General features: G+C 35.6%; 5 protein-coding genes and 1 pseudogene across 7 annotated transcripts; 4 read left to right on the forward strand and 2 right to left on the reverse strand.

The window, feature by feature from the left end:
• Positions 1-808: 808 nt before the first annotated feature.
• LOC18591828 (ubiquitin-conjugating enzyme E2 11 pseudogene) lies at positions 809-1273 on the reverse strand (annotated as a pseudogene).
• A 535-nt stretch (positions 1274-1808) lies between these two features.
• Positions 1809-4292, forward strand: LOC18591829 (Sas10/Utp3/C1D family). Its single transcript, XM_007018211.3, has 8 exons — positions 1809-1982; positions 2067-2154; positions 2251-2430; positions 2542-2721; positions 2807-2983; positions 3072-3226; positions 3349-3475; positions 3958-4292. The coding sequence occupies exons 1-8, from the start codon at positions 1939-1941 to the stop codon at positions 3967-3969; spliced, it is 963 nt and encodes a 320-aa protein (XP_007018273.1). The 5' UTR covers positions 1809-1938; the 3' UTR covers positions 3970-4292.
• Positions 4293-4398: 106 nt separating this feature from the next.
• Positions 4399-8966, reverse strand: CLT2 (CRT (chloroquine-resistance transporter)-like transporter 2). The gene is made up of 10 exons (XM_007018213.3): positions 8408-8966; positions 8174-8319; positions 7941-7978; positions 7633-7748; positions 6813-6912; positions 6693-6728; positions 6552-6602; positions 5827-5950; positions 5037-5162; positions 4399-4861 (listed from the first exon to the last, which is right to left on the reverse strand). Exons 1-10 carry the CDS (start codon positions 8788-8790, stop codon positions 4704-4706), a joined length of 1278 nt encoding a protein of 425 aa, XP_007018275.1. The 5' UTR covers positions 8791-8966; the 3' UTR covers positions 4399-4703.
• A 1866-nt stretch (positions 8967-10832) lies between these two features.
• LOC18591831 (uncharacterized) lies at positions 10833-12851 on the forward strand. Its single transcript, XM_007018214.3, has 5 exons — positions 10833-11064; positions 11683-11742; positions 12035-12115; positions 12214-12395; positions 12538-12851. Exons 1-5 carry the CDS (start codon positions 11043-11045, stop codon positions 12637-12639), a joined length of 447 nt encoding a protein of 148 aa, XP_007018276.2. The 5' UTR covers positions 10833-11042; the 3' UTR covers positions 12640-12851.
• A 492-nt stretch (positions 12852-13343) lies between these two features.
• LOC18591832 (uncharacterized) lies at positions 13344-16250 on the forward strand. Of its 2 annotated transcripts, XM_007018215.3 has the most exons (5): positions 13344-13771; positions 13964-13990; positions 14124-14246; positions 14473-14719; positions 14998-16250. In XM_007018215.3, the coding sequence occupies exons 1-5, from the start codon at positions 13713-13715 to the stop codon at positions 15802-15804; spliced, it is 1263 nt and encodes a 420-aa protein (XP_007018277.3). In that variant the 5' UTR covers positions 13344-13712; the 3' UTR covers positions 15805-16250. The 2 variants fall into 2 exon arrangements, with proteins under 2 accessions (XP_007018277.3, XP_007018279.3); XM_007018217.3 differs by lacking the exon at positions 13964-13990.
• A 630-nt stretch (positions 16251-16880) lies between these two features.
• Positions 16881-23563, forward strand: LOC18591833 (kinesin-like protein KIN-14R). Of its 2 annotated transcripts, none has more exons than XM_018125300.2 (19): positions 16881-17234; positions 17607-17908; positions 17998-18169; positions 18259-18338; positions 18423-18606; positions 18761-18870; positions 18967-19066; positions 19138-19224; positions 19321-19497; positions 19992-20265; positions 20369-20530; positions 20764-20979; positions 21060-21097; positions 21368-21531; positions 21667-21918; positions 22013-22078; positions 22309-22383; positions 22768-22836; positions 22919-23563. In XM_018125300.2, the coding sequence occupies exons 1-19, from the start codon at positions 17021-17023 to the stop codon at positions 23390-23392; spliced, it is 3216 nt and encodes a 1071-aa protein (XP_017980789.1). In that variant the 5' UTR covers positions 16881-17020; the 3' UTR covers positions 23393-23563. The 2 variants fall into 2 exon arrangements, with proteins under 2 accessions (XP_017980789.1, XP_007018280.2); XM_007018218.3 differs by having other exon boundaries at positions 18262-18338.
• The last annotated feature ends 81 nt before the right edge of the window (positions 23564-23644 follow it).

Raw genomic sequence — 23644 nt, forward strand, 5'->3', positions numbered from 1 at the left:
GGGATCCGGTGGTGTAAGGGTGCATGACGAGGTGGCTGTTGGGGGTTTTCTTGAGGAGCGTGAATGAGATGTCCCTCTTAAACGACGAACGTGTCCTCGGGAGAAGCGTGAGGGAGAGTCAACGCCTCAACGGTGCGTTTTGTTAGGGTCGGCGTTCTGTTTTTGGTTGTGAGGAGCGATTGCGTGACCTCTAAGCCACATGGATTTGTTCCGCGGCTGAATCTGATTGGTCCAACAAGGTATTTAACATTTGTAATTATTTTAACTTTTATTTTTCCTACAAAAGGAAAAACAAAATATTTTTAAAAGCAAAAATGAGAAAAACAAATGGATATTTTCCTTCAAATTCAAAGCTATAAGTAATTTTGTAATTAATTTAATGATATATTTTTATCAATATTAAAGATATCATCAAACAGAATTGAGTTGGTATAACTTGAATTCAACTCAATTAAAAATCTTAAAATTCAAGTTTGATTAAATTTTATTTTTTAAGTTCAAATTAATTAAAAAAATAACCAAATTAATGAAGCTCGATTTTATTAAACTTGATTATTATTAATTTATATTAAATGAGCTTTTAACAAAAATAAATAAATAATCTAACTAAAATATTTTTATTGTCAAGAGGATAACCCACAATGAATAGACGAATTTATATAATATTTGAAAGTATGCATAAAAGTTAAAATATTTTTTCATTCATAAAAACTTCCGCAATAAACATAAAATACATATTATTCTTTAAAAGCTTTATGCAAATTGCTTATTTTACGGTGTTCATTACGTTGATGGTCCTCTACCAATTCTAAGGTAGAGCAAACTGCATTGTCCATTGGCGAGCAGTAGCCTCGAAGCTGGACCGGTTATTCTTGTACTCAGCACCAATCTTAGGCACGAGCGGATCATCTGGGTTTGGATCATTCATCAGCGAGCATATTGCTATAATCACAGCCCTTACTTCATATGCCGGAGTCCACTTATCTTTGAATTTAAGAATATCAAGACAAATGCTACCCTGTTCATTAATGTTGGGGTGATAAATCTTAGTTTTGAAGGTAACCTTGGGTGGTGCAAATGGGTAATTGCTTGGCAAGACAATGGATAAATTGAATAAACCCCCTTCGTAAGGAGTACCAGGTTGGCCAAAGATCGTGGCTTGCCACTCGTCAAGGTTGTTCCCAACTAGACCAACACTGCACATATTGTTTATCTCCTTATCCTTTTGAACATTTGCCCACTCCTTTTGTATCCGCTTAGTTCTCGCCGACATGGTTGCTTTGCTTGCTTGGGTATTGGAAAAAAAGAAGTATTTCTGTATCTGTTCACTTGCTAATTGTTTGACGAAAGAGGTGAAGAGTTTGGAGATATATATAGGAAAAGAAATGGTCATGGACGCAACCAGTTTTAAATGAGAATGTTATTACGACTTTGCATGAACATATTGATGGAGAATTTAGTACAGGTCATGCACAAATAACTTCACGCTCATGCCATTGAAGACAAAATCATATTCATGGCATGATCCTGGTAATATTGAAATCTAATCATGAATTATTGTAAAATCTTGTAACTAATCGCGAGATTAAAGTCAATTAACCACAAATTTGAGTAGTACTAGTTAAGGTAATTGAATTATTTGTAAATGGGCCGAATGGTCTTGAAGTCGGGGCTCTTTTGGTACAAAAAAGGCCTAAGGCCCAAATCAGATGTTTAAAGCAATTAATTAAAACCAAATACTAGTGATGGGCCGATAAGCTTTCACACTAGACCCAGTGTAAGTACCTTATTTTCGTAGAGACCCGAGTACCCTTCTCTCCTTTAACACCCAGCCCCAGCCAACTTACCCTCCTCTTTCGTATCCTCTGCCCTGGGAGTGGGTACCGGCGCGGAGCGTTCGTGCTTCGTAAATTACCGGTGAATATTGATTGATAAGCCATGGAAGAGACTAATAACACAAAAGGAAGTGAAAGATTAAAAAAGTAAGTAATGTTTGACCAATTTTTTCATTTAGCTTTGCCATCCGAATTATCGTGTATAATTTTGTTTATTTGTTTTTGTTTCAGAGAAGCTAATCAGTTGGCTGCAGTGTTGAAAGAAATGAAGGCAGGGTTAGATGTCGTGACTACCAAAGTACGAGCTTTAACCGCTAAGGTAGGAAGCTTGGGCAACTCGTCCGTCACAATTTCGTATTACTTTTTTTAGTTTTATTTTGTTTAAATCAGTATTCTCCTTTGATTTGGGTGATAGGTGAAAGCTAATAACTTGCCTACTGCGGATGGGATAAGTTATCTGGAAGCCAAGCATTTGTTGCTTCTAAACTATTGTCAATCACTTGTCTATTATTTACTTCGCAAGGCAAAGGGGTATTCAATTGAGGGACATCCCGTTGTTAGGAGCCTTGTTGAGATTAGGTTGTTTCTGGAAAAGGTTTGTAGGGTCTTTGTTTCTCCTTGTTATTTAGTAATTGACTGATTTCAAGTAGTGGTGAGGATAATTGTTTCTTTTTCTTTTTCTTTTTCTTTTTTTGGTTGTTAACAGATTAGGCCAATTGACAAAAAACTTCAATACCAAATTCAAAAGCTTACAAGGGTTAGTGGGAGTGCAACACAACAAGAATTGTCAAATGAGAAATCAGATGAACCTCAGAGGACTGAGGATCCATTGAATTATCGGCCGAACCCGGATATGCTTATTAGCAAGACAGATATGATGTCAGAGGTTAGTCTTGCTAAAAATTTCACCAACTATTTTCCTAAAATCGCGGTTTTGTTTTGTTTTTAAAGTCTGTGCATGTGCATTGTAGGATGGTGCTGGTGTTTATAAACCGCCCAAATTTGCCCCTGCAGCTGTGGAAGAGGATCATAAGATGTCAAGAGAGGAGAGAAATGCTTTAAGAAGAGAAAAGGAAGCTTTGCGGAAAGCTTCTCAGAGTGCATATATTAGGGAAATGATGGATGATTTAGAAGGAAGACCTGAAGAGGTCCGTTGGTAGACTGTTTTTGTATCATTACTTGGTTTCAAAGTTCACCTATGAATTCAGCTGATATTTTTTTTGCTAATTATTGCAGGTTAGAGAAATTATTGGAACTGAAAGTAGAGAACTCTCTAGATATATGGCAAAAATGGAAAGGCGTGCACAGCAAGAGGAAGAACTTTTCACACGTGCTCCAGTTGCAAGGAAGGACAAAAAGATAGAGAAACACTTAAAGAAGTCAAGAAATGGGTATGCATATTTTCTCCCAGTGTCTATCAGTTTGCAAAATTTGGTGAATTATCTTTCATGCTAAGCATCTAGTGGTTTATACAATTCCCTTGGTTTGACTGTTTATTCCTTGTTTGTATCAGGTTGCTTGGTCTGACGGACAGTTTCTATGATGAAATCAAAACTTTACCATTGGGGGATGTTGCTGGTGATCAACCAACAAGCTTTAGTAACAGTAACGGTGGAATGTGGAAGCTCAAAAAGCGCAAGGTATGTTGTTGAATGTTATGGTTTGTCATCTTTTCATTACCCTAAATTTCCTTAGCTGTTACCATGGCTAAATTGTATCCATCTGCATAGCACCCGAGATAGTTTTTTTTTTTTTTTTTTTGTGTGGTTATTCTTCAGTCTTATGTTGGGGTTTAAGCTACACATGTAATTTTATAGTTCTGATCACAATGATAGCATTTAGCTTATTGTCTATGAGATCTTATTATAGCCTAATGGCTGCTGTTTTGAGGGTTGGCATGAGGCACCTCCTATATGGAGCGAAGCAAGTGGGATAATCCTCATTGATCTCATTTTTAGATAGGACATGACATGTTAAGATTCAGAAACATATTTAGTTTACCAATCAAATTATATCACTATTGTTTTCTAAAACTTTTTGCCGTCTTGCATTTACCATTAACAAATCAAATATGGCCAAGACTTATATGACATAGAGGCTGACATCTTTTGTATGCTTGCAGAGGAAACATTAAATGGCAACAAACCATATGTACATGGGGAATGGAATTTGAAGTCAGCCAGGCAATTTTGTATTCAAGTTTTCTGTTGAGAGCATTTTCTAAATTTATGGTTTGTACGGTGCATCTTATTGAGTTGTTATTTTTTCTTATTCCAGTAGCTGTCAATCAGTTAGATCGAAACACAGGATAGGAATATGATTTTAATGTTCAGTACTAAAATCATCTGTTACTGCCCTTTGAACTTGTACTTTTCGCCCCTGGCGCCATCTTTTGTTTAGTGTACCTCTTATTTATTCAACATTAACATATGATGGAAAGGAAATTTTTGTTCTCTAGCTGATCAGTTTAATGAATCTTACCAAGAGAGAGTCAAGAGTGTATGAGGATTGGAAGCTGTAGAAGAGAGAATAATTGCAATGGTTAATAGAAAGAGGCTCTCGGTTTCAGGTAATACGATTATTTTAATCTAACTCATGCCAGCATCCTCAAGGAGAAAAGAATCATTATTGTACGCTAAAGTAATTATACAAACGATGCAAGGCCTCAAGGCCGTGGGATACCAAGGTGTATGAACGAGATCATACGTTACAATGACTTGGCACTTTCACTTTCCAGAAGACTGTCTGCCCCTCGATGGTGAAAAATGGTCGATAAGTTTATAACGTTTAACATGATGAAACATAGTATATACGATGGAACCAGTGTGACGTTGAGATCTCTGATGCCCTTCTTATTTAGTTGTAAGATCAAGCTCTTTTTGAGTCTTCCATCACAGGTTGGGCTATGTTGTATAGAACAAGACCTGACACAAGTATTAAGGTACCAAACAGGAAGAAGGGGCTTAAGCTTGCACCCTCGGGGAGATAAGGCAAAGGAAGGGAGAGAATGTAAATCGAAATAGGCACTGCAAAGTGAACCAGAAAAGGGATTCATTAGTAAAATGCATTTAAAATGGCATAAAATTGATTTGTTTACATGGTACAAAATACACGTTCAGCAAGGTACATGTTATGACTATGCATGCAAGCATGTAATAGTTCCATTAATGTGACATGTGAGAGAGAGAGGAGAGAGTTGACCTGACAATGTTACAGCGAGTGAAGAGACAACGGCTGAGGATATTTTCAATAGATTGAGCACCGATATGTTGAAAACCATGTTGGTAACTATGTAAAGTAGTGGCAGCAGTGGAGCACCCTCACAACCTGGAGTGCCAAATGCAACTTGTTATAACCAAATTTTATGGTGAATCTAAGTTACTAGAAGGAAATTGATTGACAAATGAAAGTGTTCGCAGCATGAATGCCCAAAACCTTGAACAGGGATATCAATCATTTTATAACATTAACGGGAGTTCCAATACAGAGCCACTGGCTAAAAATTCTTCCTATTTTTATGTGCATAGTTCAAAGAAACCTAGAGTCTAGCAATGAAGAGAACTACATCTTGAATGAAAAAAGTTTGCGGAAAAACATATTATTCAAGTCCTGAAATTTTATGGACCAATAGAGATGTTTATATCACTTCAACTTAAGTGAATTGCCTTAGCTATTGTCAAGTCCAATACTGGGGCACTTACAGTGAAAGCAGATAGGATGGAAATTGGTGAAATACTAGATTTTGATTCAATAACTAAGGCTGAAATACATAAAAGATGGAGCTAGATGGTAACTTTGTGGTGCGAAGGGCTAATTACTGCTCAAATTTACAATTTACATGCTGATCAAGCTGCTTATTCACAATCCAAATCCTATAGTGCCGAGTTCAGAAGGTTTTATATCTTACCAAAAAATCTACAGGAATAGGGTTTTAAAAAAAAAAGAAAAGCAATACATCCATCATTGCATTAACTAAAATGTAAGAACTTGCCTGATGTACCAGCTCCAGTTTTCAGAAAGCATGCAGCCCCACTTTTTAAATATGAAGGAAGTTCTGAAAATGGTATGCCTTTCAAATTTGACAGAAAAGGCAGCAAAAGAAGCACAAAGAGAGCCTACCAGTCCAAGGAAACATCAAAATTCAACATAAAACATGTTAAAATCCAGTATTAAGGTCCCATGGGCAACAAGCATAAATTAAAATTACAAAATGTTAAAGATACCTGATGAAGATTGCAACAGCTTAAAATATAAGATATCTGTTAGATTTGAGAACCATTTTTTAAGTAATGAACATCTATTATCACTAAACTTGATGCATAGAGCAGTTGAATCAGGCTCAGAATTGCTCTGGGTTTTTGAACTATCTAAGATCTACACTACATGAACTTTTTCCGGGTGGGAATACTTTTACCTTTCAATTTCCATTTTTAGTTTATAGAAGGGAAGAGCATGAATAGTGCTTGGTTATCTTTCATGGTAAGTTACTGTAAACATGGAAAAATTAATAGAAACATTAAAATCACCCTATCAAACTTAGATAAGGCAGAAAATAAATCCATTGTTGTCCCATTAGAGTGGCCCCATCAAAAAGATTTCTAAGATGGTATTTGAGCAAGATTGGTTCAATTATTTGAATAATTGAAGGACCATACAGCATGCATCTATAAGACTATAAAATAAACACAAGATTTTATAGCACTACATGAAACATACCTGAAATCCAGATCCAAAAGAATTGACAACAAATATATCAAGTGACTTCCCCTGCACATGAATTGATGGTAAAGTTTGAGCACAAATGAGAAAATAAACAAGCCAAGCTAATATGGAAAGCTAGTGACAGAAAGGGCATACCTTGAGTCGCTTTGCAGCATCAATAAAAACAAATTCCTGTTTGAAGACAGATAAAAATGTTGTTGACCGTTTGCTTATACAATTCCATTAGACATTATGAAAGATAGGAATTGCTTTAACCTTAATAATAGATGCACCAGCTTGAAAAGCTGCTGATGCTATCATCACTCCTGGCCACATAAGCTCAACTCCAGATAGCATCTGGTCAGTATCAGAACCACTACAATTACAAAAGATTCAAACTACCATCAGATCTTACCCTTATGCAAGTAGCCATAATAAATCATAAATGTCTATAAGGGGAACTCAAATCCTCAATATGACAAGAATAATAGTATTGATTCAGCTACATTTCTGGATAGTCTTGATGAAGCAGTGCCCTAACAGAATTGGGTTACTTTCCTAACCTTCAGCACTTTCACAGAAAGTGCTCTAATTTAAGAAGTGAACCTTTTCACTTGTGTTTGGCAGCCAAGTCAGATAATGGCTCCTACAAGTAACAAAGATTTACTTTTTTCCAAAATCAAAATCTTGAGGTTCACCTCAGGCATTTTGAGCTGCTGTGCTAAAGTGCAATAAAACCAATTATGCTGATTGGAAGATTTGTACAGTCATCTCCTTTTCAGTAGCTTAAGGTATTAGGGAAATTTTTGTGTCAACAATATCACAATAACAAAACAAGTGTCCATTAGTAGGTTAATTTCTGCTCAATAAAAATGTATGCACACTATTTCAAATAAAGAAAAAGAAATTAAAGAAATAAATATTATTTTTCAATCTTAAGCTAATCATGGCCAAATAGTTACTGGCAGTGCCTCTTACGGGCTTTATACTAGAAGCTCTTCTGTCACTTTGCATTGTGGCAACCTACATGAGATTGAAATACTTAAACAAACCCACAGCTAGGGTTCTTAGCAACAAAGTAGAAAAGATAACATACCTTGCAACAGCCACCACTACACCTATTGCTACAAGCAAGCAGCCAGCGATTTGGTAAATCAAATACCTCCTCCCCAATAGAATCATTGAAAACGCTAGCTGCCACACTAAAAAGGTCTACAAAATAATAAAATTGCAATTTCAATTCCTTTTTCCTAGAATAAATTATATTGTTAAACATCACATAAGTTAAATGTTTAATCTTAAATTCAATAAGGGAAATTCTTTTGCATAATCATTTACATTTCCAAACAAGTAGATTTATGGCAGGCATATTCTATCACGGGAAAAAAGGATGGGAAATAAAACCTGATTCAATATCGGAATGGCTGGTCCTGGAAGCATTGCTGTAGAAATTACAATATAAATAAACGGTAAATGAATAAATTAGCCAAAAGCAAAAGTCTTCAAAACAAAACATTATAGCGTTGCATTTTTTTGTATCTCAATTCATAAAAATGAATTCTTGAGCAACTCTTTTGCAATTAACATTTTAAATTCACAGATCTAAAATTCTAATCAACGGTTCAAAAAGTTTGCACCTGCGGAAGCCATTCCACTGGCGACTCCAAGAGCTTCTAGAACACCAATGGCTATGAATCGTGATTTAGGCAAACCTAACATTTCATTAGTCACAATCCCCGCCCGGTATCGGACAAACAGAATCGAAAAATAAATCACCACGTACCTACATTTTTCAAATTAATTTTAACTTTTTTTCTACTAGAAGAAATTAAAAATAAATTGAAGTAGAAAATAATAGGAAAAAGGTTTACCCGAAAGTGGTAAGTTGAGCTAAAAAGAAAGGGTATTCTTTCATGGGAACGAGTGCGAGCTTGTAGAGAACGCGATTAGCAACGGCTAATGCGACAGTCACCGCGGAGCTGATTGTGATTAGTTTGGCGTCGGATGCGGGGTTCGGCGTTTTGCTTGAGGCGCGAACTATGAGATTAGGGCGGATGATGGGGGAGTTATTGCGTGGAACTTTGGTGATACTATGGGTGAGATTGAGATTGAGATTCCGGGGGAATGGAGAACGGTTTTGAGGCAGTGACATTGAGATGAGATAGTGAAGCTTAGCTGAATTGGAGTTGAGGAGGGAGTAGGTTGGGCAATGAGAGGGAACGGAACGGAACGACGACGTGGCGGGGAACGACATTGTAAGGAAGAAAAGTTGACAGGAGAAGAGAAGAGAAGGGAGTAGCCAGTGAAGGATTTTGAAACTACTGGCTCTGTTTGGCTACGGGCGGAAACGATGGTCCGTTCATGAGTGTATTATTTTGGAGCAGAAGTGTTGTCGTACCAAACACGCAATTCAATTGTTTGCCATTTTCCTCTTTATAAAATGTCTTGTATAACATCTAGAGTTTATTTAGTATATATATACACAGACCAAAGAGAGGTTTTATTTTACAAAGCTTTAATTGTAAAATAAATAAATAGTAGTACCTTTTATAATTAAATATAATTAAATAATAATGATAGAAATATTAACTCAATAATAACTTAGGAATATCATAAGGAGGGTGAATTGAATTTAAAATGAATTTAACAAATTTAATTTTTAATGAAGGTAAATTTGAATATAAATTTTTTAAATTTATTTTCACCGTAAAAAATGTCAAAAGTAATTTGATACACAAATCGACAAGTAAGTTGTAAACAAACTTTCAAAAATTTTTTAAAATAAAATGTACAAATTTAAAGAGTAAAAAGTAAAAGGAAAATATACAAAAAATTTATAAAAGGTCAAATCTTCTTTATAAGTACATAGATTTTCTCTCTTTACTTAACAAGTTAAGGAATTTAATCTATTGTGATCAAATGCCTTTTTGATGGTTCAAAAATAACGTTTTCAACAATATTTCAAGATTAAGATTTAATTTTTATATATTTCAAAGATCGGCCACAATTTCTAAATTCTACCTTTTAATGTTTTTTTTCTCTTGCAAGACATAGCAAAGATACTTTTTACAAGGTGAAATTTGCTCGTAAGTACAATATTGAAAGAGGATAATTGGTATAAGGATACACACAAAGAATAGAAATGAAATTGCTTGTACAAAAGAAAAAAAAAATTATACAATTAATCAGTGTACTATCTAAGAAATGTAAATTTAATCTTTATATAATTTTTTTAAATTAAATCTTTATACCTTTTCAATTTATTAATTTTAGTCCAAACCTAACATCATTAAATTTTCAATATATGAAAGTGGTATTTTAACCAAGTTGATATAGCGTTGACTATTTGTACACCTTAATCTTAAATTAAATGAAATTAATACAATATTAAAAGAGAAAAAAAAAAAAAAGAGGACCATAAACACAACCAGGAAATCTGTAAAAGACAACTAGAGGCCCAACACAACAGAAAGAAAAAAAAATACCAGCATTGCAACTAATCACAACGATAGCCATGATTCCAAAATACTGAGTGCACAAGCATAATGGAAGAAATCCAAACAACCATAATATCACGAATAATCAAAACCCAGTAAACATCAGCCATGGAGAGGTTAGAATAATGCAATATTTTTCTTTACTTCTTTACCCAATCTCAAGTAAAGCTCAATCTTCTTTATTAAATAATAAAAAAGAAACATTAAATATTGGGTTTTGTCAATGAGATAGTCTTACAATATTAGAAAAGAGATTGAAACATCAAATTCTAGAATTTTATGAGATGAGTCAAATGACTCAATTCTAATTCGGTTGCTAGGGCATTTTTTTTTTTGTATTCTCTCATTGTTTTGTTAATTTCATTTAATTAGGATTAGAGTGTTTTAGGTTAAAATTTGAAGGTTTTGTCAATTAATATTCACATTAGTTTTTTTGTCATGTCAATAAGTGTCACGTTAATATATAATCAATATCATGTTAATTCAATTAAAATATCACCTTAACATATTTAATTATATAAATTTGATGGTATTAGTTTTAGTTGAAAAAATACAAAATTTTGATTTACATAAATTATTTTAAAAAATTAAATTCATATTTTTTTAAAATATAGAAATTGATTATATAATTTAATTAAAAAATGCATGTATGCGCCATGAACCGAAATTCTATTAAAATGATTTTGGGTTAAGCCGAATCTGACTCGAAAGCGATTATGGGCTTATGTTTTTGACCCATGAACAGGTCTAAATTACCAGCGGATCAATAACAGCTCAGTAAAGTAGAACATTCGAGAAGAAGGTGCGAGTCCTAGAAATTGGTCAGAAACGGGCCAGGAAAACGCAACTTATTGGGCAAGCAACAACACCACAGCAGCCTATATATGTGCTCCCTTCAAATTTTCGTAACCTCAATCCAGCGTACAATTTTATGCCTGCAAAACCATCTTCCTCTATTAGTGTTTAAGCTCTTCCTATTCAAATTCTTCTAATTACCACCTTCGAAACAATGCCTCGCCGAAATTCTGCAGGTGAGAACTCGACCCGAATATGACTCGGTCTTAGCCATAGTTTTTTTATTCCCGTTTAGTTTCTCCTCACGATGTTTTTTTTTTTAAGCGATCCATTAGTTTTGCGTTTTAGGAAAAAAAATTGGAAATTTTTATTGTATTATTATGATTTCTGCTATAATCTCCGTGCATATACATTTAAGAGTCCCTATTTTTTATGAATAATCGCTTCTTATTATTCCATCTCTTCGTTTAGGAGTTTTCTCTGACAAATTTATTTGATTAAGTAAGTATTGTCATGATATAAAAAATAAGAGATAGGTATTTTGTTTGGTTTAGGCTAAGTTCTGCTTTTAGCTTCATATTTTTGTTGTTTTTGTGTTCATTTGGAGGAAGGGGGATTCAAAATGTGCAGGGAGAGCCGTATGCTGGGGTGATTTGTACCCGTTGTTATGCATTAGCGGTTGTGAAATTTTGGTAATATTCTTTAAGAGAATCAATTTTTGCGGACATTGGACGCACATTGCATTTTTCATTTGATTTGTGACTTATTGTTTGCTTCATTCCTCCTTTTTCCAGTAGTTTTAGCACTATAATTGACACAAACGGTGATGTTAAGCAGAAATTTTAATTTTGCAGGAAGGTCAGCTCCACGCCCTGCTGCCTCTGCGCCATCGCGTAATCCTCCTCCGCAGCCTGGTAATTTTTATTTTATTGATCTAATATCTTTTCCATATAACGAGGACTGCACTCAATAAGTAACTTCATCCGTAATACTTATTTCTCTCACTAATTAATTATTTATTAAGGAAATTCAATAAGAACAGGAGTGAAGAGATGGCATATTAGTAGAGCATTGAATGTTCCATTTTAATTTTCTTAGAATTTGGTATTTCAGGTGAATTTTTTTGAAATATTGTTTTTATAGTGTTTTTTATGAAGTGATGTTTATTTTACTTTGGTTAAATAAATTGGTTATTGTTTGTTGCAGCTGCTTCTGCCCCTCCACCAGCACCTGGGCTTAGTGGAAGTGGATCTGTGGCAGGAGGAATTGGTGCTACTATTGCAGATGGTTAGTCAAAAGCTATTTTTTGTTAGTATTAGTAATTTTTTTATAGGCTATTGACATGCAATGGACTGTTTTTATTTTTCTTCTTTGTCTATGTGTAGGGTTGGCATGGGGTACTGGCATTGCCATAGCTCACAGGGCTGTTGATTCCATTTTTGGCCCCTGGGTCGTCAAACACGAGACTGTTGCTTCATCAGAACCAGCTGCTGCTGCTCCTGCACCCAACATGAACAGTCTTGCAAACTCTGATGCTTGTGACGGTCAATCCAAAGCTCTGAGTGATGTATGAATATTTTCATCCCTTGTGTTTTTCATCTAATAGTCCTTGGTTTCGAGTGATGATCCTGCATGTGGAGAGCAAAGTTGCTGGTTGTTGTGCATTTTAATTCTGCTCACCAGACTAATGCTTCTTGTTTTGTTTGCAGTGTCTGAGCAGCTATGGAAGTGATATCAGCAAATGCCAATTCTACATGGATATGCTGCAGGAATGCCGCAGGAGCTCTGGTGCTGCATTGGGTGCTGCTTGACGCTGAACATCTCTCTAGTCAACAAGTAGTTTGCATAGGGTGTCCTGTTATTGGTGCACGGCATGAATTTGCTGGTGGAACTTGGCACCATTTATTAGTAAATGTCTTACAGAACAACCAATTCCGGGAGACTTTCCATCCAAAAAGTTCACATCCTGGCTTATCTCATATTCTGCACTTTTCCTTGATGAAGCTTTATACCTTCTGTTTTCTTTTGGGTTTGTGCACTAATCTTACTGCGATGGTTTATGATTTTATGAGTTGTTAGCAAGGTTAGCTGAAACCTTTTTTTGATCACTACTCGTAATAACGAGCTTAAGCTAAAAATTGTATTAGTATTATACATGTACACCTTCAAAGGCCTTAGTTTAGTCAGTAATCATTATCATGGAGAATGCTTCCTTGTTCAACAAGCAAAGTCTCTAATTTAAAGAAAAAAAAATGGCGTATAATATTGGATAAAAGCGTTAATTCAAAGAAATAAGCAAGAACATGCTTTAATTAAAGTTTGCTGTACAACTTACGTCCTCTTTTTGTTAAGCATTTTTGGACATTTTAATCAGGTTGCGGTAACTAATTATCCAATTTTTATTTCCTTCTTTAAAAAGTTAAATACTGATTTATCTTCCCGTATTCGAAAGGAGGAGAGTACATCTTCTTACGGTGCACTTTCCCTTTCCTTAAGAAACGACCATAAAAATTAAAAATTACCACAGTGTTCGTCTTTGCGAGCAAACATGCTTTGGACAATGCTTCAACTAAAGTATTTGATATATCTGAATATCTGTCTGATACCATGCGACTCAAATGAGATCGCTTGAACTCAGCATCGCCGCAGCTAATTCGATTGACGATTGGTCTTCACTTCGGCGGGTAATACTTTTCCACTAAACCCGATACTATATTTTAATTTGGTTTGACCATAATCGACTACCAGTTTTCCCCAACTCTGTTCTCTCGTTAACCGAAAAACCCACTCCAAAAAATGTCAGTAAAAGGAAATTTCTTAGACTCTTCCCCTTCAAAATGCTGAAAAGGAGCGAAAGAGAACATCCAGAACAGAAGTTGAACAAATGGGTATTTGCAAAGTTTTTCTCGAGCTCTTAGCAAGTATCTTAACTGTGCTCTGTTGGTACGCAATTATTTTTTTCTTCTCTTTTTCTCTGTTTTCTCTTTATCAATTTTTTATTGTCTTTAAACTTTCTGTAATGCGATAAGATGCTAGATTTGATTACTTTTCTAATTTAAGCTTTCTTCAAAGCTTATTAAGTATTTGCCTCAGATTCTCTAACCGAGGCTTTATTAAATTTGTATCGATCTGCAGGCCTTCATACGCTTTAATTTATCCCTTGTGAGTAGCTATCGTCTTGATTTTTCTCATTACATCTTGATATCCTGAATGCGGGTTTGATTTCTATATCGAGTGGGATTTAGCGTCTGTGCAGATGATTTTTCTTCTTTTTTTTTTCCTGTTTAAATCGCAGATATGTTTCAATTCGGACGGTAGAGAATAATTCCTCCTTCAAAAATCAGCAATGTCTGACATACTGGGTTCTCTTTGCTTTGATAACAATGGTGGAGCTGACGCTTGGGAAGTTTTTGAATTGGTAATTTGGGCTTTTAGAGTTGCGATTGATAGTTTACATTGTTTAATCATGTTTTGGCTTGTTTTTTTAGTTCAACTTGGAAATTTATTAGCTTATTATATAATTTGATGGAACAAGTAATAGTTGAAACCTGCCACTAGCGTCTATGTTTGCATATGTTGGTCTTCGTGTTTGCTAGAATTTTCTCAGTGAATTTTGTGCTTGGGTTTTGTTTTTATCATGGCAGGTTTCCCTTTTGGCCCTGTGCAAAGGGTGTTGCCACCATATTGCTGGTCACACCTTACTTTGGTGGTGCTTCTTATGTCTTCAAGCATTTAATCAGACCTTATTTTAGTGAGAAAATATGGAACATCCTGTTCTTCCCGAAGAAGAAGGACATTGTATCCGAAGCACAGAATGGCATCCTTGATGATGCTGATACAAACAGACTCAAGAATGGGCCAAAATTGGAGGAACTAATTATCAATGGCGAGGTAGGTTTATACATTGATAATTTTAGGATAGATCATAAGCTCAACAAATCACAACACTGGGCATCTGCGAAGGGAAGTTCTATGAAAAAATGTGCTAATAAATTACTGAATTGGGAAAAGGATGCAAAGGAGTCTTTCCCAGTCCTTATCAACTTCCTTCTTTAATTCATAGGAGTTTCATAGTTTGTTTGTCAGTGACTTTTGCTTGATTTTGATTAAATCAGGTTGTCATGAGTTCATATGGAATTCCATTTACTTTCTGTGTTTCTCTATGCCAGGGAAATTTTGATCGCAGTTCTGACAATAAAGAGGTGAATTCTACTTGGTTAACCCATCCAAAGAGAGTTCAAAAGGAATGGAGCTGTGTACTTTGTCTGATAAGTGCTTCAAGTGAAAAATGTTTAAAGAAACACCTTCAAGGGAAGAAACACAAAACCAAGGAAGATGAGCTCAGAGCAGATGCACTGGCATTGAGGGCCACTTGTAAGTTATCTTCAGTGCCAAAGAAAGCTGGGAGGGTTGTTTTACTCAGAAACCTGAACTTTGAAAGCCTTCTAAATCCTGTCACCAGCTCAATTACATGGTGTAGATGGAAGAAGCCAGAGATAGGATGCATAAAATTAAACACAGATGGATCCGTAGTTCCAGAAAATGCAGGTTTTGGTGGTTTGCTTCGCGATTATAAGGGTGATCCATTATGTGCTTTTGTCTCTAAAGCTCCTCAAGATGATATTTTCTTGGTTGAACTATGGGCAATTTGGAGGGGTCTTGTTCTTGCTTCAGGTTTAGGTATTAAAGTAATATGGGTTGAATCTGATTCAATGAGCGTTGTGAGAACCATTAACCGAGAGCAGTTTCATGGTGCAAAGTGTAGTCGCTGTTTGAAGCAAATCTGGAAGCTTCTAACTATGTTTGACAATTATAGGGTTACTCATTCATGGCGGGAAACTAATAAAGCAGCTGATCATCTTTCAAGGATGGTTCTCAGGGAAAGTGATGCGGTCTTGTGGCCTGTTGACTTTCCTGATAGCCTTAACAACATTATCCAGGATGATGCAAGGGGCAAGATTTACTTTAGACGTTAACATCTGATATTGACTTTATAACCAAAAGAAGGGAAAAAATATGAAGATGATTGAGGCCGTTCAGCATTTGTGTAGGGTAGTAATTAGAACACGTGGTGTTGTATAAGATTTCTTAGATGGTTCGGGCATGCATTTGGAATATAGGATTTAAACTCCGGTGAGTTTTTAAACTCCAGGAAGACCTTTACCTTGTGAGATGACTGACTGCGTAGGTGCCTGTGGCAACTCGTGATCAGGAACTATGAAAACTTGCACATTTCAACCAGAGGCAGTAAGGCACCCATTTGAAGTCTGAAGTTCTTACTATCATGGAAATCACAGTCGGGCCCGAGTTCCTGGTCTTGTACGTTTCGTTAATTTGTCTTGTACATTCTCCTTGACCAATATGAACCCTTTCATATGTATATTGGTGGCTTCATGACATAATAACATACTTCTTTAGAAAAGTAAGCATTCTTTTGTTAAGGAAAGGTAGGTTTTTATTTATAAATTTAACATTCACATTATATATTCGTGACATTTAATCTCATTCAATTATGTAACATATTCGTTGTATTGTCTTATTGATTCAATTGTCCAATCTCTTTTACTCATAAAAGAGAGAGATTGTATCTTGATTTGGATCTATTTCGATTTTAATATTTTTCATAAAAGATTTCATGTTAATGAAAAATTGGATTGGTTTTGATATTATTTATCACGAGTTTACAGTTTTTCAGTTCACGTATTCAATCTAAAAAATATATATGTTAAGTGAAAGTAAGTTTTTATTTATAAATTTAAAATTTATTTATTTTTTATTAATATGAAATCCGTTACATTTGTATAAAATATTTTTTAAAAGATTTTGGTTTGAGTTTGAGTTTTGCTTTCTTGGGCTGGATCAAGTTGGAAGCAAGAGTTTAACCAAGAAAAATGGATATAGGATAGTCATTGTGGACCACCCATCGATCGGAGAATATGTCAGGAGCCAGCCCACAATATGACCCACCGGGAGCCTCAAGGCCTCAAGTGAAAGGGTAACGGTCTATAAAGTTAAAATTCAAATGCCGTTTAGCAAATTTAAATTTCGAAGCAATTAAGGCAATGATATCTCTTACAACTTATAGTAGTCAGCACAAGTCAAAAGCAGAGAAAAAGAAACAAAGCAAGATTCAAAAAACAGCTCCTCTGCGACACTGCGAGTTCCCTCTCCTTTTTCGCTCCGGTCTTCGTCATGGCGGAATCTCAATTCCCTAACTCTTATCTCGAACACTCCAAATTCCTAGGCCCAAATTCTTGGCCTTGCAGTTTCTCAAACTACGAAGAAAATCCCAAAAGTAACATGAATACTGAATACGAAAATGTACACGAAGATGAATTCGATTCGGCACTGTGCCTTTCGGGTTCAAGATTGATTAAATCTGGTTACATAAGCTCCCAAAACACAGGTTATTTTCTTTTTCTAATTTACATTCATTCTCCTTTTCGTCAATTCTTGTTTCTTTATGTACCTTAGTCCGAGTTTAATGTTCATTTATGTCTTCTGATTCTGTTTGGCTGCAATGAAGAAAATGTTAGTTCATAAGCGAAACCAAAATCTCTAGATCTTTAGAATTTTTTTTAATATCAATTTGCTAAAATTGTCAGTTAATTGCTGTAAAAAAGGAAGAAGATAAAACTTCAAAATTCTTTTTGTTTTGTTCTCGTTTTTATTTTTAAATTACTATTTAGTGAGGATTTTTGCATGTGGATAACGGTTGAATTCAAAAAAGATTTATAATTAATTTAAATGTAGAATTCACTGTTTTGTTTTGATCCAGACAATGCTGTAATGTTTTTAAATGCTGGAGGTGGGACTGTAAAGAAAGAAGGAACGTGCACAATCGATGTTTGTGGTGATAGCTTTTTCGAAGGAGGGGATGTCTTGAGAACCGGTGAAAGCATAAATGATGGCGGTGACATGCCATCGATTTATCAATCAGCACGTTTTGGAAACTTCACTTATCGCTTCAACGATTTTTCCCCGGGTGACTATTTGGTTGATCTTCATTTCGCAGAAATAGTAAACACCAACGGTCCTAAAGGAATGAGAGTTTTTGATGTTTTCATTCAAGGAGACAAGGCAAGTGAATTTGAATAAACTTTGATGCATAAAGTTGTTTGGTTCATTGATTTTGATGAAGTGCTGTTTTTTTGTGCCAAAAATGTCAGGTATTGTCTGAACTTGATATATACTCTATTGTTGGAGCAAACAAGCCGTTACAAGTGGTGGATATTAGAGTTTCAGTGGGAGAGGACAGGGTGATCGTTATAAAGTTTGAAAGAGTTTGTGGAAGCCCAATAGTTAATGGGATTTGCATAAAACGGGCAACAGAATTACCTGGTATCTTCCTTCCTTCTTGTTAGTTTGCTATATTTATGAATATTTCCCAGAGAGTCTTCCTGGTTGGCTTATTTTGTTATCTTCTGAAGTAGATAAAGCATCTCAAGTGAAATGCGATAATTTAGTATGCAACAATTGCGCTGCTGAAATGGAAATTTCATCACCTCAGGTTACACTAACACCTTTAGATTGAGACCTTGAAGTGTAAAAGATTTTCTCATAATCATTTATTTTATATTCATGTGGTTTGCAGAAGAAACATATGAGGATGAAATTTACAGCAAAGTATGAAAAGAAGATACAAGAGCTGAAGAATCTGTGCCAGCTGAAGACAGATGAATGCTATGAGGCTTGGATGTCATTAACAGCTACAAATGAGCAACTAGAGAAGGTCAGGATGCAACTTGACAACAAGTTCTTCCAAAATACGTATTTAGGTAAGGAGAGGTTTAGCTGAATGTCTTGACGTGGAAGGACAATTGAGGGACTGGAGATTGCTAATGGGATTAAAAAAGAACCTATGAAAATGTAAGAGCCATTCTTTTTGCTAGAAAACTGAAACTCTTCTAACCATGCCTAATGTTGATACAGATCAAACCTTGGAAAGACAAACTGCAAAACTGAAGGATGTTTCTACTAAATATAAATGTGATAAGAGATTTTGGATTGCTTCAATCAACGAGTTGGAGAGAAAAATAAAGGTAAACTATATTTTTTTGGTCCACAAATTGTATAAATCTTCTTGACATCTGCTCAAACATCAAAGGGGCTTTGCCATATCCACTGATCCATTGCAGACCATGAAGGAAGAGCATTCTCATCTCTCTAATAAGGCTCATGAGTGTGCTGATTCAATTCCACAATTAAACAAGATGATATTTGCAGTTCAAGCATTGGGTGAGTATGCATTATGAAGCAACTAATTTTTTTGTAAAAACCTCTATACGTAATAATTATCTGAACTGCAGTTGCACAGTGTGAAGATTTAAAATTGAAGTTCAATGAAGAGCAGGCAGTGAGGAGAAAGCTGCATAACCAGCTAGAGGAAGCAAAAGGCATGTTTTGATGTTTAAAACTTTTACATTCTACATTTCATATTTGAATTGTAGAGTGAACTGACCCAAGCTTGCTTTTATAATTATAATTTTCAGGAAACATTAGAGTGTTCTGTAGGTGCCGTCCATTAAGTAAGGGGGAGGCGTCAGCTGGGTATGCAACAGTTGTAGATTTTACTGCAGCTAAGGATGGAGATATAGGGATACTTACAGGCAGCTCCGCGAGGAAAAATTTCAAATTTGATCGAGTTTATACACCTAAGGATGATCAAGGTGTGGACCTCTAAATAGGCTCTTTAAATAACAAAACCAAAGAATTAAAGGCACTAACCTTTTCTGTCAAGCATACCTCACCCAAATTCACAGTATATTTAATAACATAAAGAACAGTGAATACTATAAATAGATTTTCTTTAGCTTAATTTCGTTTTAGTATTTTAGGAAATATATCCCAACAGATCAGATTATTTTTCCTCCTTTGGCTATCTCTCCAGCTGAAATGTCATTTATTGCTTTTTATTACCTGTTGGGAAATCTGTAAATTGCATACTTCAGTATCATTGATTTTCTGACTGTGTAGGTTTGTAGCAAAATAAAAAAAAAAAAAAAACTTAATCAAATTAATTTGTTAATCCCGTTAGTTTGACTGGGTTTTTGTCAAAGGCTGAAGGATCTTTGAAGATGCAATAACTCTTGGAATTGATTTCAGCTGAGAATAAGGAAAAACGAAAATGTATTTTAACTCAAATTATTTTCTGCTGGTACAGTTGATGTGTTTGCAGATGCTTCCCCTATGGTAACGTCAGTGTTAGATGGCTACAATGTTTGTATATTTGCATATGGGCAGACAGGGACAGGGAAGACTTTTACCATGGAAGGTACAGAGCAAAATCGAGGAGTGAACTATAGGACATTAGAGCAGTTGTTTGAAATTGTTGACGAGCGGAAAGAAACTTATACATACGGTATATTTGTTAGTGTGCTTGAAGTCTACAATGAGCAAATTAGAGACTTGCTTGCAACTGCACCAACATCGAAAAAGTAAATTCAAAATCTTATTCATACAATGCAATTAGTTTCAGCTCGGTGTATTTTTGTCCTAAGTGTAAGCATTACTATTGATTGGATCTGCTCTATGTTTTAGGCTGGAGATAAGGCAGGCTTCAGAGGGGTTCCATCATGTGCCTGGGATAGTGGAAGCCAAAGTTGAAAATATTAAGGAGGTTTGGAATGTACTGCAGGCTGGAAACGGTGCAAGAGCTGTAGGGTCAAACAATGTGAATGAGCATAGTAGCCGATCTCATTGGTTAGTATCGCCAAGAACCTTTTTGTTATGATTAGCTCTGGTTTTTGCTCAAGGGAGAAAGCAAATTAGTGGTCTTTGCTATAGTATGCTATGGTCTCTGTTATAACCATTTTCATATTTGCTTTAATTACAAATGTTGTTCCTGTTCTCTCAATCTGTATAAAATGATAAAAGGAAAGACTTTGAATGTTATAGAAGACAATGTTGGCTTCATATGTCTATTGTTTTTGCAGCATGCTCTGCATATTGGTAAGAGCAAAGAATTTGATCAGTGGTGAATGCACCAAGAGCAAGCTATGGCTTGTGGATTTGGCCGGTAGTGAAAGGCTAGCAAAAACTGATGTGCAAGGAGAACGGCTCAAGGAAGCCCAAAACATCAACAGATCACTTTCCGCTTTAGGAGATGTGATTTCTGCTTTGGCAACCAAAAGCATCCACATCCCATATAGGTTTGCCATTCATCTCATTGTATTCCAGATGTCTATTGCTGTTTTCGAGTATTCAGATATTTATCTAGTGGGTTTTGCAGGAATTCCAAGCTCACACATCTACTCCAAGATTCCTTAGGTAGGCAGTCATATGTTGATGGGTCTTATTTGAATATCCTATTAGTCAACTGTGAAAATGTTCAAGTTTAGACTCCTCAAAAAATCAAGGTTATTTGCTCTTGTATGTATGAGCACATTTACAACAGTGCTCAGAGTTCACAAGTGAATGCTTTTATATGGAATATGGCGCACTTACAATGATGAAAAGTTATTAATTTTGTTATCATATGAAGGGAACAAAAGCATTAAATATCTTCCATTTTTAAAATCCTGTATTCATCTGCTGTAGGGGGTGACTCTAAAACCTTGATGTTTGTACAAATCAGCCCTTCAGAGCAGGACTTAGGTGAGACCCTAAGTTCTTTAAATTTTGCAAGTCGGGTTCGAGGGGTTGAGTTGGGTCCGGTAAAGAAGCAGGTTGACACTGCTGAGCTTCAAAAGTTGAAACAAATGGTAAGCTCATTGATGGTATATTTAAATTACAGATTCAAACACAAAACAAGCATGTTGAAGTGGATTTCTCTCTATACTTGAACCTGAATGTGTGGTGTACCTTTTTTCCCTGATATTCCTCATGAACTATTGAAGCTTGATAAAGCAAAGCAAGAATTGAGATTAAAAGACGAAGCTCTAAGAAAGTCAGAAGAGAACTATCACAACTTAGAGGGTAAAGCCAAAGGTAGGGATCAGCTTTGCAAAATCCAAGAAGAAAAGCTCAATGAGCTTGAGGACCAACTTGCATCCAAGACAGAGTTATGTAGACAACTAGAGAGGCAGTTGTTGCAACTTTCAGAAAGAATGATGGAGAAGGAAGAAATTTGCTCCAATTTTCAGCTGAAGGTTGATGTCAATTGAATAATCTAGGTTTTGCATCCTTTTAGTTTTTTTGTTCTAAGTAACCATATGCAACATTTGACTTGTATTTCCACCACAGGTTGAGGTGGCTGAGAACAAACTGAAAGAGCGTGAGCAGACAGTGTCCTTGACTCTACAGCGCAAGGTTTTCTGCTTTCGATGAAACTGTGACATTTTAACTTTATTGAGAAATTGTTAAATTTGATATATACTTAAGCATATGGCCACCTTGGCAAGAATATTAATTTATCAGTGTCACCAAGGGATGATGCATTGGGGAAAATAAAAAAGAGTGTCCAAAAGATTGCTATACATATAAAGTTAAGAGGCTCAAAGTTGCATTTTTAAATGGATTGTTTGTATTACTCTTCACAGGTCAAGGAGCTTGAGGGCATATTGAAAGAGAGAACACGGGAGTTTGAGCTTCATTCAGGGATGCTACAGCAAAAGGTGATTGTAACCAATGAAAATTTTGACTTACCAGCATCATTTTCTTTTATACATTGTTTTTTTCTTCAACAATTATTGGTAATTGTTGTTACTGATCCCATTAGATAGATACATGCCATCAACCCCACTCTATACCATACCATTGTGCCAACTTCTGACTCTTTCCTCATAAAATTTTGTAATGGTCAGTCTGATCTGAAAGGAAAATGGTAAAACACATACAGCGAAGAGTGGTTGGTGGAAACCAATTTGGTAATTCATTGATAAAGCAAATAGCCATAAAACCATTTTTTTTTTCTTTTATTGGCATTCCTGAAAGAATACTCTCTGGCACTGGACATGATATAAAAAATAGAAATCATTTCTCTCTTTCTGTTGATGCAGGTTAAAGAACTTGAAAACAAGCTGAAAATGGAGGGAGAAAGTGGAGGATCTCTATTGCATCAACAAAAGGTTCTTCCTGTCTTTGATGTTACAAGGAATTGAAGTTTAGGACGCTACGGTGAAATACTGATCCCTTTCTGCGTAATTACAGGTTAATGAACTCGAACAAAAGTTAAGACAACACCAGGAAGAGCCTATGCGGCCAGTACATTCTGCAGAGAAGTTACTAGGCACACCTATCGCAACACCAAGAACAGAAACCATATCTGGCATGGATCCTCCAAGTCTAAGGAGCTTAAACTGTAATAGCAGAACGACGAATATGGGGTCTGACTTATTGAAAGGTACTGATTCCCTTCGAGAGTTGAGGAGAAAAAAGCAGGTACAGAGCAAAGGGACCGAGAACAATCTTTTACTATCATCTTCTCTGCTTGACAAGAAGACGTTATCAGCTGAGTCAAATAAGACGAGGCAAATTGACACATCTCGAGCATTAGCTAGGATTACAAGGAGTACAAAGTCAGTCAATACTGTTGGAAAAGCCTTGTCCAGCTACAAAATCAACCGAGATCAGGTTACAGGACTTAGAGAGAGCAGCAGCAAGTTGAAGATGTGGTTAAGATGATAGGGGAGTGGATGTGATGTTTATATTGTGTTAGCCTTCGTTCTCTCCCTCCCAAGGATCTTATCTTACACTAATGTATAATCAAGTACTAAGTTTACCTCATTGTTACCATTTTTTGTTTAAATTAAAGTTTGGCCCAAAACAAAAAAATTCATGCCAAGTTTTCCTCAATTTTCTTGAAGGCATAACAGTAAAAGTGAGTAAACATAAGTATACAATCTACATATCTTTGTTAAAATATTCATCGAATTA

Source organism: Theobroma cacao, chromosome 8 (genome assembly GCF_053813885.1).
Source record: "Theobroma cacao isolate CCN51 chromosome 8, ASM5381388v1, whole genome shotgun sequence".
Lineage (NCBI taxonomy): Eukaryota > Viridiplantae > Streptophyta > Magnoliopsida > Malvales > Malvaceae > Theobroma > Theobroma cacao.

Excerpts from the sequence above, each read along its gene's own strand:
- LOC18591833 (XM_018125300.2), top strand. The coding sequence starts at position 17,021 with ATGGCGGAATCTCAATTCCCTAACTCTTATCTCGAACACTCCAAATTC. Across the intron at positions 17,909-17,997 it reads TTTTCATTCAAGGAGACAAG|GTATTGTCTGAACTTGATAT; the intron begins GCAAGTGAATTT and ends CAAAAATGTCAG. Across the intron at positions 18,871-18,966 it reads AGTTGGAGAGAAAAATAAAG|ACCATGAAGGAAGAGCATTC; the intron begins GTAAACTATATT and ends GATCCATTGCAG.
- LOC18591829 (XM_007018211.3), top strand. The coding sequence starts at position 1,939 with ATGGAAGAGACTAATAACACAAAAGGAAGTGAAAGATTAAAAAA. Across the intron at positions 1,983-2,066 it reads GGAAGTGAAAGATTAAAAAA|AGAAGCTAATCAGTTGGCTG; the intron begins GTAAGTAATGTT and ends TTTTTGTTTCAG. Across the intron at positions 3,227-3,348 it reads TTAAAGAAGTCAAGAAATGG|GTTGCTTGGTCTGACGGACA; the intron begins GTATGCATATTT and ends TGTTTGTATCAG.
- LOC18591832 (XM_007018215.3), top strand. The coding sequence starts at position 13,713 with ATGGGTATTTGCAAAGTTTTTCTCGAGCTCTTAGCAAGTATCTTAACT. Across the intron at positions 13,772-13,963 it reads ATCTTAACTGTGCTCTGTTG|GCCTTCATACGCTTTAATTT; the intron begins GTACGCAATTAT and ends ATCGATCTGCAG. Across the intron at positions 14,720-14,997 it reads AACTAATTATCAATGGCGAG|GGAAATTTTGATCGCAGTTC; the intron begins GTAGGTTTATAC and ends TCTCTATGCCAG.
- LOC18591831 (XM_007018214.3), top strand. The coding sequence starts at position 11,043 with ATGCCTCGCCGAAATTCTGCAG. Across the intron at positions 11,065-11,682 it reads GCCTCGCCGAAATTCTGCAG|GAAGGTCAGCTCCACGCCCT; the intron begins GTGAGAACTCGA and ends TTAATTTTGCAG. Across the intron at positions 12,396-12,537 it reads AATCCAAAGCTCTGAGTGAT|TGTCTGAGCAGCTATGGAAG; the intron begins GTATGAATATTT and ends TTTTGTTTGCAG.
- CLT2 (XM_007018213.3), bottom strand. The coding sequence starts at position 8,790 with ATGTCGTTCCCCGCCACGTCGTCGTTCCGTTCCGTTCCCTCTCATTGC. Across the intron at positions 7,979-8,173 it reads CAGTGGAATGGCTTCCGCAG|CAATGCTTCCAGGACCAGCC; the intron begins GTGCAAACTTTT and ends TAATTTCTACAG. Across the intron at positions 7,749-7,940 it reads CCATTCCGATATTGAATCAG|ACCTTTTTAGTGTGGCAGCT; the intron begins GTTTTATTTCCC and ends ATTATTTTGTAG.